This window comes from Pecten maximus, chromosome 1 (assembly GCF_902652985.1).
Source record: "Pecten maximus chromosome 1, xPecMax1.1, whole genome shotgun sequence".
Taxonomy (NCBI): Eukaryota; Metazoa; Mollusca; class Bivalvia; order Pectinida; family Pectinidae; genus Pecten; species Pecten maximus.
Genome location: NC_047015.1, coordinates 13,568,931 through 13,588,349, shown reverse-complemented (window position 1 = coordinate 13,588,349; position 19,419 = coordinate 13,568,931). Strand labels below are relative to the sequence as shown.

The window sequence follows — 19,419 nt, the reverse complement described above, 5'->3', positions numbered from 1 at the left end:
CAATTACGACTTACCTCGTGGTGGCTAGTCCATTGAGTGGAGCAGTCAAGGTTATCGTCTTGGCACCGGAAGTCACAAGTAAAGTTGGCTGTTTGAACATGGCAGCCGAGCTAGATGTTCCAGGTTTAACTATGTTGAGACTCTGATGCAGTGACTGTGTTTTAAAGAAATCTGTGAGGTTTGGTTTGGCACCTTGTTGTTTGTTGTCTGATGCAGCACTGGTGGCAACCATAACTGTAGGAATGCCATGGTGGGCAAGTTGGAGGCCATGTGCCGCCGTCAGTACAGGCGGGTTACCAATCATAGAATGCAACGACTGAGTGGGAATCTGCACCAGTTTGGTCATGCCCACACTCTGGGGTATTGGCGAGATCTTACCATCGCCTAGAGTCACTGTTGTCAGCATTTGTGGTGGGGACAAAGGCTGTTGCGGAGGGGATATAGGCTGCTGTATCAACTGTGGAGGGGATATTGGCTGTTGTACTGACTGAGGTGGTGACAGAGGCTGTTGTAAAATCATCGGAGGTGAATTTGGTTGAGAGGTCATGGCATGTAAGATTTGAGGAGGGGGGGTTGGCTGTGGGCTTGGATGCATAAACTGAGGGGGTGAGGTTGGCTGCTGGATTATCTGCTGTATCACTTGTTGTGGGGGTGAGTTTGGCTGCTGGGACAGCTGTGGGGGTGAGGCTGGCTGTTGTGCGAGGTGTGTTGTCTGCTGTTGTTGTAAATGCCGCTGTTGTTGTTGAAGATGTTGATGTTGCATCTGTTGCAGCTTCAGCCTCATTTGTGACTCCTCAAGCTCCTTCTGTAGCTGTGCTATGCGACGTTGTTGTTGGAGCAAGATTTCACTACTAATCTGCGGCGCAGCCCCAGGGGGGGAATTAGCCTGTTTGACTGGAGGTGCAGGCTGTGTCTGGAGTTGGGGTTGAGACTGTGGCTTAGGTGATGTGACAGTTGCTGTCACTGGTGGAGTCACAGCCTGACTGACACTTGTGGGAGAGAATCTACGAATATCTATAGGTCCATCTACATCCATTGTTATGTCCATAGGGGCTACAGATGGAGGCCTAGAATTGTCAATTGCCATAGGAATTGAGGACTGACTCAGAGTGAGTGGTCCCCCTTTATTCTGAGCATTTAGTGCTGATTGAGCAATATCCATAATTTCTGGCGAAAGTGGAGTAGTTGTAATGGTTTGTTCTGTCTTTGGGGAGCAAGGAGGAGACTGCATACATACAGCCTCATCTAGTGGTGTTAGAGGAATAGACTTCACACTCACTATCGTTGGCACAGGTCTCTTGATTAATGATGATGAGTTATCATTTGACACACTAGTGCTTACTGATCCCTGTGCCACTCCAATGATCACATCAACATAAGGCTTTAACCTTTCTATCAACTGAGGTTTAGGACCAGACACAGGCAAATTTCTTTTCTTTAGTTCCTGTTTTAGATCAGCCACTTTCATGTCCTCCAAGTTAGCAAATGGTTTCTGCACTATATGATTAGACTTGTTCTGAGATTTAGAGTGATGTGTCTGAGATACTGGGTGTGTGTGTGTTCGTACCTGTGACCCAGGTTTTTGCACCACAGATTGTCCACTTTGCACTTGCACCTGTTGCACTTTTTGAACCTGAGGCTGTGACACAGTTTGAAGTTGTGCAGGTTGTTGTTTGATCACGGTGTGGGGAACTGTAGAAGACTGCAGTAAAGATGTTGACACTACTGTCGTAGCAACCTGTGAGGGTACCAGGCCTTGTGCTGGTACTACTGACGGTGTGGCTAACATTCCTTGGGCAGGGACAACGTTCTGTGGGGGCAGCAGCCCTTGAGCTGGTACCACGCCTTGAGCTTGCACTACTGTGGGTGGACTACTGACAAACGTGGGAGGACTGTTGATAGCAGAGGTCATGATAACACTTCCAGCAACACTTTGTCCTGGTGACAACGCTGTACTTGACTCCACCTTCTGTTGTGGTAGTAGGGTAACAGGGACTGGGAGGTTCTTCTGCTGAAACTCCAACTGCCACTGCAGAAATAACTGTTGCTGCTGAAGCATCAGATTGTATTTAGTATCGTTAGCTGGTGGAGTAGAACTTATGGTAGTACTCTGTGAAGGAGATGCTGTACATGTTACAGTGGATGTCACTTGTGATTTTGATGCACTCGGCGGTCCCTTGTATTCATGAAATTTTATCACTTTTGACTTTGATGAGGTTTTTGGCTTTGACTTTTTCTGTCGTGAGGCCTTGTTAATGCCATTACCAGAGTTTCCATTCTTGGATGATGAAGATGACGATAGAGAACCAGAGAAGGAAGTAATGGGAGTGCTGAGAACAGCTATGGACTGAGTATTGAGAGGTGACATCTTGGTGAAAGTAGGGGCTGTGATAGTTGTCTGTCGTGTTTTGAGTTGAAGCGGTGGTGGATCAGGCGCAGGGGGCACCACTGGAGGACTTCCAATGTCCGACATTCCAGACTCCTCGGTCTGGGACGGAGAAGGCGCTCCTTCGCTACTATCATCATCAAACACAAAATGGAACGACTTGGAATCTTTGTTGTCTGGAACTTGTAACTGCACGACTCCATCTGAAGATTAACACAGAAAAGTCAGTCTAATGCATTTAAATTTGACAATAGAACAAATGTGTTGGGATATCAATGTCTATAATAGTTTTAGTCTGAAGCAAGTACTAAGGAAGTAGATAAATTATATACAATTTTAGCACAGGAGAGCCCCATGACATGCCCTGTAGCAGTAGGTGTACAGTTAAATATGTTAGTGAAAGCTTTCATGGTTTTATAATTCCTGTTAGTATGTCTAATTTGTTCATAAATTATTATTACTTCATAACAAAATTGTCAAAGTACGGGACTTAGGGTAAAAAACGAGAATATCAGTAGTTTCAATTCTTTTCAAGTCAAATCAATAGATTTTTTTATTAACAGGTTTTTTTACATTCGGTATTACAACTTAATGGACCTTCAGCTGATAATATATACAGACAGAATTCAGCAATACTTAAAATTTCACATCATCTTCAGTAATAGTCTTTAACAATACAGGCTTGTAACCTTAGTAATCTTCAGTCATAAAGAGGAGAATACACCCAATTATTACCTTACAGACAAGTATACACCCAATTATAACCTTACAGACAAGTATACACCCAATTATAACCTTACAGACGAGTATACACCCAATTATTACCTTACAGACAAGTATACACCCAATTATTACCTACCAGACAAGAATAGACCCAATTATTACCTTACAGACAAGTATACACCCAATTATTACCTTACAGACAAGTATACACCCAATTATTACCTTACAGACGAGTATACACCCAATTATTACCTTACAGACAAGTATACACCCAATTATTACCTACCAGACAAGAATAGACCCAATTATTACCTTACAGACAAGTATACACCCAATTATTACCTTACAGACAGTATAACACCCAATTATTACCTTACAGACAAGTATACCACCCATTTTACCTTACAGACAAGTATACACCCAATTATTACCTTACAGACAAGTATACACCCAATTATTACCTTACAGACAAGTATACACCCAATTATTACCTTACAGACGAGTATACACCCAATTATTACCTTACAGACAAGTATACACCCAATTATTACCTACCAGACAAGAATAGACCCAATTATTACCTTACAGACAAGTATACACCCAATTATTACCTTACAGACAAGTATACACCCAATTATTACCTTACAGACAAGAATAGACCCAGTCTAAAAACAATGAAGTTCCATTCACAGTCTCATGATAGTTGTCCTCATAAAACAACTACATATACCATCAAAACTTTGAAATTGTTTTAAAGTTTTATGATGGTTCAATGAAGTTTGGAAATTAAAGTCATGCCATGCACAAAGAAACAGAAGTGTGTAATGTAAACTTGGATAGGTGACTATCAAATATTTGGTGTTCTTCTTTTTACATAAATCAGGATTTATTGACTTGAGTTCTGCTTGGTTATACCAAAGTGTTCTGACTGGACATAGGTAAAGGCAGTAATACAGACCATGCAATCAGCTGTTAGGTTGTCATAGGGTGTATACCTGGTTACAGGGATGGAGGGGTTAGGGGAACCTAACAATGTCCTAGTCTTATATACATGTTTATGACCCCCTATAGTGTAATGAGACCTAGGATGACTGGGCCAAGCTACCTGTGATAGCGTCTGTGAGCGTTTCATCTTCAGTTTTTAGAATGTTGCCTCGTATAAGATCCAGTGGGCCAGGTCTGTGAAGGAGCTTTTCATTGAGATCATCTGCGAGTCGAGCACGCTTCAACAGACGTTGTCGTTCATGCAGAGAAGGGTCTATTTTTGTATCTGAAAGGCACAAAACCATAAGACATGCAAAAACCTTATAGCCACACACAATAACCAAAACTTAAAACCAACAAATTAAGGGGAGGTAAAATAACAGCATAGGAGATGGTAAAATCGTAAAAGAAGCATTTTTTCAAATAATTGATTTTTTTTTTAAACAATTTGTTCTTAACAGTAAAATCATTTCTGTCCATGAAGCAGTATGCCAGGGAGATCTGAAATGGGTTGTTTGGTCATTCTTGAAAGATTGAATTATTGAAATTAATTTTTCGAAAATCTTATACATATATCAGCAGTTTTCCAATGGGATTAACACTTTAACCAGTATCAACTACTGAGTATTCTCCATGTAGTACATGATCCAGGTAGTCTAATGGTTCATTGGTTTTTATGGCTGTTTTTTTTTTATTCCCATTTTTGTTTTCTCAGAACAAGAGTAATTGAAACACAACTCTTGTTTCTTCAAACTTACTCTGAGATGAGCAGCAGGCGGTTAGACATTAATAACGCTAAACCACACACCAAAACAAAATTAAAGACAGCAGCAAACATCCACAAAAATATACTCCATCTGCCTTCTTTGAATGGCACCTGCTTCTAATTTTAAACTATGTGCTCCAGATATCTAGGTATCATCCAGCATCAATATACCTTTGTTTTCTCTTCTTAAATTTGCTACATATCAGTAATGAATTTATGATAATATGTCTTACATGAATATTTTGTTTGTTTTCATCTCAATCCTTTCATCTACTTCCTTCTATCTATCATGCGATTTTCATGTTATATAAATTCAAAGGCTTAAGAAGTTAAAAGATGATTTTTTTTTTATTTGCAGACTTCCGTTCATTTTTGGAAATAATAATGGCTACACCAATGGTATCAGATCTATTATTGTGTAATTAAATGGTCCCCATTAGGGAGCATGTGTGCTGATTAAATTGGCCACCTAGAGCTACCCCTATGTGTGACTAACAGGTTAGCAGGATGAGAAACACAGAGGTGAAACAGCATAGCATTATTAGTCGAGATGAAAAGTTATCAACTTGGTATGCAAAAAGGAAATGGTGCATATGGATACTGTACAGAGAATTATGGTTAATGTACAGAGAATTATGGATACTGTACAGAGAATTATGGATACTGTACAGAGAATTGGGGATACTGTACAGAGAATTATGGATACTGTACAGAGAATTATGGATACTGTACAGAGAATTATGGATACTGTATAGAGAATTATGGATACTGTATAGAGAATTGGGGATACTGTACAGAGAATTATGGATACTGTACCCGAGAATTATGGATACTGTACAGAGAATTGGGGATACTGTACAGAGAATTATGGATACTGTACAGAGAATTATGGATACTGTACAGATAATTGGGGATACTGAACAGAGAATTGGGGATACTGTACAGATAATTGGGGATACTGTACAGAGAATTATGGATACTGTACAGAGAATTATGGATACTGTACAGAGAATTATAGATAATGGAGAATTATGGATTGGTCCAATGGGCTACATAATGATATACAGTATACTATACAGTGGTAGATACATTATCATCAATGTGCATTTTATCTATCATTCAACTCCCATATGGAGCTAGCCACAGTATCTCATCAAATTTAGCTTAATCTTTTCTCCTTTCATAAAAGTGCTTCTTGAAATAGTTTCTATCCTTTGTTGATTTTCTGTTTCCTTGTCTTATAATGGAAGCAGACGGCAGACAAATACAGTACAGTAGAACCTCTTGAGTCTGCACATTTGGTTAAAAGAACACATATCTGAGATTAAATCTGTTTATATTACCTGACAAGGGGTACCATGATTTTTACTGAACTACTGAAGGCAAGACTTTTATAGCTGCATATTGGGTTAGAACACTTCAAAACAAAACCTAGTTAAGTGAACAGTTCCTTAGACTTTCTGACCTGTCATATTAAACATTGGTCCTGATGAACAGATTGATTTTTGAGGGTCAAATGTTAAGGAACAATTCACAAAACTTTTGTCACTCTGTTAACTTGTATAGTTACCTTCTAATATGTGCTGTTGTACCAGTAGTTGTCGGTCAGGACGATGTATGATTTTGTGTCGTAACAAATCCCCAGTCTGTGAAGGAGAAAATCAAACAATTAATATTTTCAAAATTAGAAATCCTGCAGACACTCTGTATTTTGTTGATTCTTGAGATTTTTACAAAATTGAGAATTGTTAAACCATTTTTTTCCATTTAGAGTACCAGAATTTTGAGTTGACTAGATGACCTGGACAATTTTGAAAATCTGTCCCTTAACATATTTGATATATAGTTTGGAGACTAGATTAGTGGTGACTGAGTGGGATAACCAGATTAGTGGTGACTGAGTTGGAGTTCCAGGTTAGTGGTGACTTGAGTTGGAATACCAGATAAGTGGTGACTGATTAGGACAACCAGATTATTGATGACTGATTAGGACAACCAGATTAATGGTGACTGAATGGGACTACCAGATTAATGGTGACTGAGCGAGACAACCAGATTGGTGGTGACTGAGTTGGAATACCAGCTTAGTGGTGACCGAGTGGGACAACCAGATTAGTGGTGACCGAGTGGGACTATAAGATTAGTGGTGACTGCGTGGGACTACCAGATTAGTGGTGACTGATTGGGACTACCAGATAAGTGATGAGTGGGAGTAATGAGACAACTGGATATGTGGTGGTTTGAAAACAAGGATGGACAGTACAACAGTGCTGGTGACCTTGTTGTAAAATTAGGTATAAATCTTGACTAGCAAATAGAATCGGATTTTACTATCCAACAAATGATAACAGATTTAGTTCAGTGGATCCTATTGTCTAGCAAAAATTAACTAAATGTATTCAGAAGCCAGAGACTTTGTCAGCATCAACAGACAGAAGATGCAGTTGTAGTGGAGACATCTTAGAAGTAGAAACATCTTTTGAAATGTTATGATGGGAAATGTTGAAGTTACTATATTTGTCAATAAGAACTATTTTAGGATCTTAGATGCAGTCAATGTCCAGATGTGAAGTTCTAACAGACTTCTCTGGACCTGACATGCAGATCAAAGTGGAGAAGGTTCGACAGGAACATGGTCCAGGTGATTGGACTGGAAGGGAACACAAGATGGAGAGGGCAACCTCTCATTATCACCACGGTAACCTCCTCCATACAGACACCCTGTCTCAACAAAGGCAGTGTAACAAAGCCACATCAAACACCACCAAATCCAGTCAGCCGGCAAATATGAAGAAATCAGGCTTGGTACTAGAACACAGGCAGTAATTTAATTTAATTTAGTGACTACCATCAGGTACCCTGCAAATATTAGCCAACCTGGCTTGGCAGGGCCTCCATCTGTAGACAACAGCAGACCAGTATCTCCCACTAATTAATGAAGGACTCCAAAACCTTACATAATCATATACATACCAGAATACAAAGCAGCAGGCTGCTGGATTGGTAGATATGGATGAACTGTATGTATTACTGATAAGTTGACTGATATCTCCACAGGAGGATGTACATTGATTACACAGACCTTAATCACCATTATATCCTCCTACTACATTGACCTTATATCTAAATTCAACATTTCACACCTCAGTTTTACCAATCATATATTAGTACCAATATTTTATAAACAAAATTTTCCAAGAGTAGAGTTTTTTTCCAGCAGATTTTTTCTGATGTTTGTGGTGAGTTTGAGAAAAGCAGCTGCTAAGCATCCCAATAACCTACACTAAATAACCCCTCTGACCTGGTGTTCACAGTGGCAGCCACTTTTCTTCTACTATTATCTTCATTAATTGGAGCTGACATTCTCCCTGAAGCATGATCCACCCCAGTTACCTAATCCCATTTCTTGTTTATATCTAAACTGTCCATACCTTATCTTCAAAGAGTCATTGTAAGTCAAATAATTCTGAGGAGAAATTAGCACCATTCAAATAGTATTAAGGGAGGAACCACCACCAGTCAAATGGTACCAAGGGAGGAACCACCACCAATCAAATGGTACCAAGGAAGGAACCACCACCAGTCAAATGGTACCAAGAAAGGAACCACCACCAATCAAATGGTACCAAGGGAGGAACCACCACCAGTCAAATGGTACTGAGGGAGGAACCACCACCGGTCAAATGGTACCAAGGAAGGAACCACCACCAATCAAATGGTACTGAGGGAGGAACCACCACCGGTCAAATGGTACCAAGGAAGGAACCACCACCGGTCAAATGGTACCAAGGAAGGAACCACCACCGGTCAAATGGTACTGAGGGAGGAACCACCACCGGTCAAATGGTACCAAAGGAGGAACCACCACCAGTCAAATGGTACCAAGGAAGGAACCACCACCGATCAAATGGTACTGAGGGAGGAACCACCATCGGTCAAATGGTACCAAGAAAGGAACCACCACCGGTCAAATGGTACTGAGGGAGGAACAACCGCCGGTCAAATGGTACCAAGGGAGGAACCACCACCAGTCAAATGGTACTGAGGGAGGAACCACCATCGGTCAAATGGTACCAAGGAAGGAACCACCACCAGTCAAATGGTACCAAGGGAGGAACCACCACCGGTCAAATGGTACTGAGGAAGGAACCACCGCCGGTCAAATGGTACCAAGGGAGGAACCACCGCCGGTCAAATGGTACTGAGGGAGGAACCACCACCGGTCAAATGGTACCAAGGGAGGAACCACCACCGGTCAAATGGTACTGAGGGAGGAACCACCACCAATCAAATGGTACCAAGGGAGGAACCACCACCAATCAAATGGTACCAAGGGAGGAACCACCACCGGTCAAATGGTACTGAGGGAGGAACCACCACCGGTCAAATGGTACCAAGGGAGGAACCACCACCAATCAAATGGTACCAAGGGAGGAACCACCACCAATCAAATGGTACCAAGGGAGGAACCACCACCGGTCAAATGGTACTGAGGGAGGAACCACCACCGGTCAAATGGTACCAAGGAAGGAACCACCACCAATCAAATGGTACCAAGGAAGGAACCACCACCGGTCAAATGGTACCAAGGAAGGAACCACCACCGGTCAAATGGTACCAAGGAAGGAACCACCACCGGTCAAATGGTACTGAGGGAGGAACCACCACCGGTCAAATGGTACTGAGGGAGGAACCACCACCGGTCAAATGGTACCAAGGAAGGAACCACCACCGGTCAAATGGTACTGAGGGAGGAACAACCGCCGGTCAAATGGTACCAAGGGAGGAACCACCACCAGTCAAATGGTACTGAGGGAGGAACCACCGCCGGTCAAATGGTACCAAGGGAGGAACCACCGCCGGTCAAATGGTACTGAGGGAGGAACCACCACCGGTCAAATGGTACAAAGGGAGGAACCACCACCGGTCAAATGGTACTGAGGGAGGAACCACCACCAATCAAATGGTACCAAGGGAGGAACCACCACCAATCAAATGGTACCAAGGGAGGAACCACCACCGGTCAAATGGTACTGAGGGAGGAACCACCACCGGTCAAATGGTACCAAGGGAGGAACCACCACCAATCAAATGGTACCAAGGGAGGAACCACCACCGGTCAAATGGTACCAAGGGAAGAACCAACACCAATCAAATGGTACCAAGGGAAGAACCACCACCAGTCAAATGGTACCAAGGAAGGAACCACCACCAATCAAATGGTACCAAGGAAGGAACCACCACCGGTCAAATGGTACCAAGGAAGGAACCACCACCGGTCAAATGGTACTGAGGGAGGAAAAACCACCGGTCAAATGGTACCAAGGAAGGAACCACCACCAATCAAATGGTACCAAGGGAGGAACCACCACCAGTCAAATGGTACCAAGGAAGGAACCACCACCGATCAAATGGTACCAAGGGAAGAACCACCACCGATCAAATGGTACCAAGGGAAGAACCACCACCAGTCAAATGGTACTTTAAGGGAGGAGACCACCAGAAGTCAAATGGTATTCTGAGCTAACATGTCAATATTTGTCGCAATGTAATATAGATGTACCAGGGATGTGATCAATGAGCTCTAATTATCTCTGACAAGCAGTATCTACTTGCCCATATCATTTATAAGTAATGAGGAAGAAGCTGTAAGAACATAAGAAATACAGGCGATATTGAGATAGAAAACAGAGAAAATCCATAAAATTATACCAATAGCAACATAAGTAAATAGAAATACCATAAAATGGTAGCAATCAGAACAAAAAAATATTAACAAAACCATCAAACTGGTAGCAATCAGCAGGGAGCATATAAAAACGACCATAAAGATGGTACATATTCTTTATTAAGGAGGAAACCAACATCTGGCAATCGTACAGCACTTTGACTGTGACCAAGTTTCTAAATATAGATCCTATTTCGTCCTGTTGCCATAACATCATCTATTAGAACTGATAAGGTTCAAATTTATTCTGGTCACAATCCGCATGAAGGTGTCACACGTCTGCACTGTTTTGTGTACCAGTGATATTGTGTGTCTGTGTGGGTGTTGTGTACATGTGTACCTGTGTTAATGTTAGTGTGTGTCTGTTGTGTGTACCAGTGATATTGTGTGTCAGTGTGGGTGTTGTGTACATGTGTACCTGTGTAAGTGTGTGTCTGTGTGGGTGTTGTGTGTATTTTCCCTGTGTAAGTGTGTGTCTGTGTGGGTGTTGTGTGTATTTTTCCTGTGTAAGTGTGTGTCTGTGTGGGTGTTGTGTGTATTTTTCCTGTGTAAGTGTGTGTCTGTGTGGGTGTTGTGTGTATTTTTCCTGTGTAAGTGTGTGTCTGTGTGGGTGTTGTGTGTATTTTTCCTGTGTAAGTGTGTGTCTGTGTGGGTGTTGTGTGTATTTTTCCTGTGTAAGTGTGTGTCTGTGTGGGTGTTGTGTGTATTTTTCCTGTGTAAGTGTGTACCTGTGTTAGTGTGTGTCAGTGTGGGTGTTGTGTACATGTGTACCTGTGTTAGTGTTAGTGTGTGTCAGTGTGGGTGTTGTGTACATGTGTACCTGTGTAAGTGTGTGTCTGTGTGGGTGTTGTGTGTATTTTCCCTGTGTAAGTGTGTGTCAGTGTGGGTGTGTATTTTTCCTGTGTAAGTGTGTGTCTGTGTGGGTGTTGTGTGTATTTTTCCTGTGTAAGTGTGTGTCTGTGTGGGTGTTGTGTGTATTTTTCCTGTGTAAGTGTGTGTCTGTGTGGGTGTTGTGTGTATTTTTCCTGTGTAAGTGTGTGTCTGTGTGGGTGTTGTGTGTATTTTTCCTGTGTAAGTGTGTGTCAGTGCTATTTTGAGTCAGTCTGGGTAGGTAGGAAGAATTTGGACAGATTATCAGTACTTTACACAGAAAAGTTCTATTTCTGACAATTCTATATCCAGTAGTCGTGCTAACACTGTGCCACTTATTTCTGATAAACCTGAATCTTATATTGATCAGTTGACACTGTTCCATATGATATCTGGTTGATCTTGGAACACTTTGAAATATGTCTTTGCCAAATTACTCATATCAAATATAAATGTGGAACACACAATAAAATTCATCTTCCAAGAGAAGTACACAGCATCTTTATGTCTGCCATTGAACACAACGTCACCAGACATAGGCTGGAGGCACTTAGAAAACAACTATCAAATATTTGAGGTGAAATGATGCCAATGGGTGATTTGAAATAGAAATGTTAATGGTTAAGAGATAAAACTGCTATGACGGGCACATTAGGTAGGTTTAGGTTGTACCCATCGCTCCCTAATGCTGTTGTATGACTATGGCATTCAACACTCCCCAGTACATCCCTATAACCATGCTCTTCCAACAGATAGCAGACCTCTTTTGAACAACTTGCACTGAAGTAAAAAATGATGCCAATTAAGGCCATGAGCCTTGACAAATTAATTGTTTACGTTTTATTGAAGGCTAAAAGAAATAATTTGGAAGTGAAATTAGAGCCACAACATTTGTACTACAAACCACTATTAGGGATCCCTACAGACATTTGGTATATAAAAACCCTATATGTATTCCCATAACCTGCGTGGCAGATTTGTATACCACTGATATTTCAGTAAGATAGGGAACAAAAACACCCTTGTCAAATAAGGAAAATCTGCTACTGATTTGTTTATGGAAACTTCAGATATGTCACATTAGGAACTTCATATAAAAACCCCTTTCTCCCACGGAAATGTGAATTTCTCTTATTGGCATGATAAGATATACAAATCTGAGAACGTGCACTATCTATTCTGTATCCCTATATAATAACTATATTAAGCCAGGTTTAAGAAAGGACAACCAACAACCACTTTTATGTGCCATATACTTCCTTCCTTAACAAGGCTTTCTTTGAAAAGTATTGAGATTGGGCTGCCTTGTGGTGTCAACAATAACTATTTATTTGCTGGGTCTCTATCAGCTGACAACCACAGAGCAGTGCTGAGAGATACACAACATATGTAGCTACACTGAATCAAGTTCAAAAGGGCTTACAATTTTTCATTAATGGTGCCATATTGACCTAAGTTCCAGTAGCAGGCCTGGATTTCCCCCATGTTTGACACAAATAACATCTATCTTTCTGGTAAGATTGACACATGAAGCCATTTATCTTTCTGGTACGATTGGAAGCAATGGGGTCATCAAGCAGTTTCTCATTAAATTTATTTTGTTGGAGAGAGTCCTTGAGAAAACTGAGGACTGAAGCCTAAATATTTATCTGTTCGCTGATCCATCACCTAGGTTACAGTGCCTAGGTCCCTGAAACTCCTTCAACATCTACCGATTACCTGACATTCAATTCATTACACTAGCTCAGGTCAAAGTTTCACTCCTACAACTGTTTAATTAGTTTGTCCTTGCTTATGACTGGTTTCTCATTAGAGGTCAAACTACCTTGGACCCAAATCCCTGACCTGTTGCCCTTGCCTATAAACCAGTATGCTATTTTTATAAACATACAGTAAATGTTGACTCCGCTGATTTCAGCTTGTCTTAAACTGAAGGGATTTAATGTCCCTGTAAATGAATCAGTGAGAAGTAATATTACCAACATGGATAGACATGAATTCCTATATTAAAGTCAGCTTGAATACTATTTACTTACATACTAATCGCGAGTTGTTAAAAACATATCTACATCTGCTTTTAATGATTGGTATACATCATACAAAACATTGGCATCAACACATGTTTTAGTAATCACACCCAATAGTGTCAATTAGCTTTCATTAAAAATCCTAAAATTAGCACTTAATTTAAAAGTGATGAGGTTAGATTTGTGTCAGGTAAAACTCCCACTCTCTTGCCATCTGTTAGTCAAGGTCAGAAAAGCCTAGATCCCCAGGAAAACACTGTACCATACAGATAGTTCACATGAAGGCCTGCCTACACCCTCCTCCAAAAAAACATGGCACCATACAGGATACAATATCATCCAGGTGTTAATCTGTTTTAGCCAAGTTTTAACCAACACGTATCATTGAAGTGCACCTCATTATTGTCATGAGTTGTGTCTTGTGTTGTAACTATTGTAAAAGTTTTTTTTGTTGTCATCATGTATTGGCAATGACCTCTGATTTTCAGGTTTGATGGAAAGTCAGACATAAAGTAGAATAGTGAAATTAAGACTTTCAGGCAACATAGCAGGTAGGGTGATGATCAATATAGTCAACACTATATGTACTAGTACATCAATAGTAAGGCAAAACCGACTCAAGTTGTCCTTCCAACTCTGTACCCTAAACAGACTCAAGTTGTCCCTCTAACTCTGTACCCTATACACCCCTCCAACTCTGTACCCTAAAACACCCCTCCAACTCTGTACCCTAAAACAGACTCAAGTTGTCCGTCCAACTCTGTACCCTAAACAGACTCAAGTTGTCCCTCCAACTCTGTACCCTAAAACACCCCTCCAACTCTGTACCCTAAAACAGACTCAAGTTGTCCGTCCAACTCTGTACCCTAAAACAGACTCAAGTTGTCCGTCCAATTCTGTACCCTAAACAGACTCAAGTTGTCCCTCCAACTCTGTACCCTAAACAGACTCAAGTTGTCCCTCTAACTCTGTACCCTTATACACCCCTCCAACTCTGTACCCTTATACACCCCTCCAACTCTGTACCCTAAAACAGACTCAAGTTGTCCATCCAACTCTGTACCCTAAAACAGACTCAAGTTGTCCGTCCAACTCTGTACCCTTATACACCCCTCCAACTCTGTACCCTAAAACAGACTCAAGTTGTCCGTCCAACTCTGTACCCTAAAACAGACTCAAGTTGTCCCTCCTACTCTGTACCCTAAAACAGACTCAAGTTGTCCCTCCAACTCTGTACCCTAAAACAGACTCAAGTTGTCCGTCCAACTCTGTACCCTAAACAGACTCAAGTTGTCCTCCAACTCTGTACCCTAAACAGACTCAAGTTGTCCGTCCAACTCTGTACCCTAAAACAGACTCAAGTTGTCCTTCCAACTCTGTACCCTTATACACCCCTCCAACTCTGTACCCTAAAACACCCCTCCAACTCTGTACCCTAAAACACCCCTCCAACTCTGTACCCTAAACAGACTCAAGTTGTCCGTCCAACTCTGTACCCTAAAACATCTCTCCAACTCTGTACCCTAAAACACCCCTCCAACTCTGTACCCTAAAACATCTCTCCAACTCTGTACCCTTAAACAGACTCAAGTTGTCCCTCCAACTCTGTACCCTAAAACACCCCTCCAACTCTGTACCCTAAACAGACTCAAGTTGTCCGTCCAACTCTGTACCCTAAACAGACTCAAGTTGTCCGTCCAACTCTGTACCCTAAACAGACTCAAGTTGTCCGTCCAACTCTGTACCCTAAACAGACTCAAGTTGTCCCTCCAACTCTGTACCCTTAAACAGACTCAAGTTGTCCGTCCAACTCTGTACCCTAAAACATCTCTCCAACTCTGTACCCTAAAACACCCCTCCTACTCTGTACCCTAAACAGACTCAAGTTGTCCCTCCAACTCTGTACCCTTAAACAGACTCAAGTTGTCCGTCCAACTCTGTACCCTAAAACAGACTCAAGTTGTCCGTCCAACTCTGTACCCTAAAACAGACTCAAGTTGTCCCTCCAACTCTGTACCCTTAAACAGACTCAAGTTGTCCCTCCAACTCTGTACCCTTAAACAGACTCAAGTTGTCCGTCCAACTCTGTACCCTAAAACAGACTCAAGTTGTCCGTCCAACTCTGTACCCTAAAACAGACTCAAGTTGTCCGTCCAACTCTGTACCCTAAAACAGACTCAAGTTGTCCGTCCAACTCTGTACCCTAAAACAGACTCAAGTTGTCCCTCCTACTCTGTACCCTAAAACAGACTCAAGTTGTCCGTCCAACTCTGTACCCTAAAACAGACTAAAGTTGTCCCTCCTACTCTGTACCCTAAAACAGACTCAAGTTGTCCCTCAAACTCTGTACCCTAAACAGACTCAAGTTGTTCCTCCAACTCTGTACCCTAAAACAGACTCAAGTTGTCCCTCCAACTCTGTACCCTAAAACAGACTCAAGTTGTCCGTCCAACTCTGTACCCTAAAACAGACTAAAGTTGTCCCTCCTACTCTGTACCCTAAAACAGACTCAAGTTGTCCTTCCAACTCTGTACCCTAAAACAGACTCAAGTTGTCCCTCCAACTCTGTACCCTAAAACAGACTCAAGTCGCCCCCAACTTTGTACACTTATTCATATCTGTCACTCATGTATGTATACATAAATCTGCTTAGAAAGAAATATTTATCCCCAAGGAACATCCATGCCAAATGCCTTCAAGTTTTGGCAAAAATAAACGATTCAAAAATTAGTTAAAAGAAAGAAAAAAATCTGGAAAATATGACGTTTTTAGTTACAAGCAGCGCTGTTACACTGCTCAAATGTTGCCCCCTCCTCTTGAGAACAAAACTAAAACTTTATGTGATGTACACCCAGGTACATCTGATGCTGTGTTGCTGATGTTGGGGGAGTACATAAAGTCTTCTGCCATCCTGGAACCTTGTAAACCTGATAATGATGTTGTGGCACTACAAAGTGTTGTCAAATCAAAACTTAGATCATCAATCTGAGCAATTAATGTCTGTTTCGATTCTCAAAACCCTGCATTAGGTTCTTTTACACAGTTCTACCAGCCAGTGCTGAGAAATTTTCCTGGAGATGGTATATCTGGCTGATTTTGATATATGGTGTGATTATGCTGTGGTTGTGAGCAGGCTGATTAGATAGGTAAGAGTACATGTGTGGAATGACAGGATCTGATGTTGAAGCAGAGGTCATCTGAACGTAGCCCTAGCAGCCATGCATACATCAGCAGCATCAGCAGCTTAAAACTTTGCTCATAAATATATCCAATGCTCACTTTAATAAGAACAATGATTAATTATTACTAAAACATTGGTTATTATTACTAAAACATTGGTTGAAAGAAGTAAAAGTGCATGCAAGATATTGGAGAAAGTTTAGTGTTGAGAGCTTGTGTGTAGGCATTATGTACATGACAGGTATCCCCCTGTGTAGGAGGCAGTGTCAGCAGCAGAAGTATTTGACCAGGTGATAGACAGTACCCATTAAACCTGTGCACCAACTGCTGTGTTAGGCAGGATAATACACCTGGGGGGCTGCCAAATTCCTACACCACTCTAGAATGACTCAAGGACTCCCAAATAATTAATACTGCATGAAGGAGAAAAAAAACACCACACAGCAGGGATTTCACTTATTCTAGATTGTCCTCTAATCTTTATTTAACAGTAAAAAGATATGTACACTGTTGTAGATTTTATTTGGTGAGATGTGTTTTCTTTTGTCACCTTCAAACACAAAACAAATATTTGTTCAGCAGTGAGAAAGCTACACAGCTCTAGTGTGGTGCCAGGGATAGCCGACTTACTACCACATGTGAGAGTCAGAACTACATACTGCCTCAACATTACATTAGTATGTCACTTCTCATCTGCCTCACCACTACAGTACAGGTATACACAACCTTTGGTCTATTAACTGACTTCTGATAATTGACAATTCGTTAACTGATTTGAATAACTTGGGATAAAACAGATGCAGGCTAGGAAGCCCTTCTCTGACTAGGAGGTACTGCTTCAGGGAGGCTGTAAACATCAATCAATGAATATCAGATTGATATACTCCTTTAACAGATGAAGACATTTAAAATAAATATCTGCTAATTTCAGTAATTTTTCCTTTTACTTCTGTTTGTTTGTTTGGGTAGTGAAGAAGCTAAAGTTTATCTAACATGACACCATGGCAGATTGGTGGAAAAGGGTTGTTGTCATGGCAGATTGATGGAAAAGGCTTGTTGTCATGGCAGATTGATGGAAAAGGCTTGTTGTCATGGCAGATTGATGGAAAAGGCTTGTTGTCATGGCAGATTGATGGAAAAGGCTTGTTGTCATGGCAGATTGGTGGAAAAGGCTTGTTGTCATGGCAGATTGATGGAAAAGGCTTGTTGTCATGGCAGATTGATGGAAAAGGCTTGTTGTCATGGCAGATTGATGGAAAAGGCTTGTTGTCATGGCAGATTGATGGAAAAGGCTTGTTGTCATGGCAGATTGATGGAAAAGGCTTGTTGTCATGGCAGATTGGTGGAAAAGGCTTGTTGTCATGGCAGATTGATGGAAAAGGCTTGTTGTCATGGCAGATCGGTGGAAAAGGTTTGTTGTCATGGCAGATTGATGAAAAAGGCCTGTTGTCATGGCAGATTGGTGGAAAAGGCTTGTTGTCACAGTAGATTAATGGAAGGTGTGTTGTCACAGCATATTGATGGAAGGTGTGTTGTCACAGCATATTGATGGAAGGTGTGTTGTCACAGAAGATTGATGGAAGGTGTGTTGTCACAGAAGATTGATGGAAGGTGTGTTGTCACAACAGATTAATGGAAGGTGTGTTGTCACAGCAAATTGAGGGAAGGTGTGTTGTCACAGCAGACAAATGAAAGGTGTGTTGTCACAACAGATTAATGGAAGGTGTGTTGTCACAGCAAATTGAGGGAAGGTGTGTTGTCACAGCAGACAAATGAAAGGTGTGTTGTCACAACAGATTAATGGACGGTATGTTGTCACAGCAGACAAATGAAAGGTGTGTTGTCACAGCAGACAGATGAAAGGTGTGTTGTCACAACAAATTGATGAAAAGCATGTGTAACAGAATGATAGGAAATGTATGCGAACTTGTCATTTTGATGTAGCCCAATCCATTGATGGAAAAGGTATATTGCTTTGACAGATCAACAGAAAAGTATGTGGTCATGGCAGAATGATGGAAAGTGTATGTCACAATGACAAATTGATGAAGAAACACAAAATGTTCCATCACTGTGTAGCATGGCCATACAAAAATCTTATCCTCACATCTGTTACATACTAGTGGGTAATTAAACAACATACCTGTAAACATCTTACCCTTCTACAATTATTACTATTACTATTATTACTTATTGAGGGTATTATAGGTAAAGCACAACATTTAACCCTGTTGTTCACTCCCAACATAATTCAAGGGTCGTTCGTTAATACAACCTACAGTTATGTCATACAATACAACCCATGTATATCATGTACAATACAACCCATGTATACCATGTACAATACAACCCATGTATACCAAGTGTAATAAGGCCCAAGTAAATGTTGATTTGAAATACTGAAAGTAAACATCATCACTTAATTAAGACAGATCCTTTTAACCCCATTTCATTATTAAACAGTTATGATATTTAACCATTTGTAAGAATTAACCACTGTTCCTAATATTCCACCATAACTAGTCTACAACCTACTAAAGTAATATAAAACAGCTGGTCACTCTTCCAGAAAGTCATTTTGAGAATTCAGAAAAAGTGTGTTAAATGATGTTCCAATGATCTAAGTACTTGAGTCATTAATGATAGGTATACACACAACAACAAAAAATCAGAATAAAAAGTAAATTGAACTTCCACAAAATTAAGTGGTAAGAGAGTTTCGGAAGCTGAGCCCTTGTGTGGATAATATGCAGAT

The 19,419-nt window shown here is 41.0% G+C and overlaps 1 protein-coding gene across 5 annotated transcripts in view; it reads right to left on the bottom strand.

Moving 5' to 3' along the window:
- The window catches only part of LOC117325541 (myocardin-related transcription factor B-like), a 131,938-nt gene that overhangs the window by 15,032 nt on the left and 97,487 nt on the right, over positions 1-19,419 (bottom strand). For 4 of the 5 annotated variants that reach the window (XR_004532283.1, XR_004532286.1, XM_033881860.1 and 1 more), the window contains 3 exons: positions 6,430-6,505; positions 4,215-4,379; positions 15-2,589 (listed from right to left, as the gene is read on the bottom strand). Coding sequence is in view for 3 of the 5 variants with exons in the window: in XM_033881860.1 (XP_033737751.1) it covers positions 15-2,589; positions 4,215-4,379; positions 6,430-6,505 (2,816 nt within the window). In the remaining 2 variants the exon portion in view is untranslated. The remainder of the gene's footprint in view (positions 1-14; positions 2,590-4,214; positions 4,380-6,429; positions 6,506-19,419) is intronic. The other variant, XM_033881869.1, reaches the window with a different exon arrangement.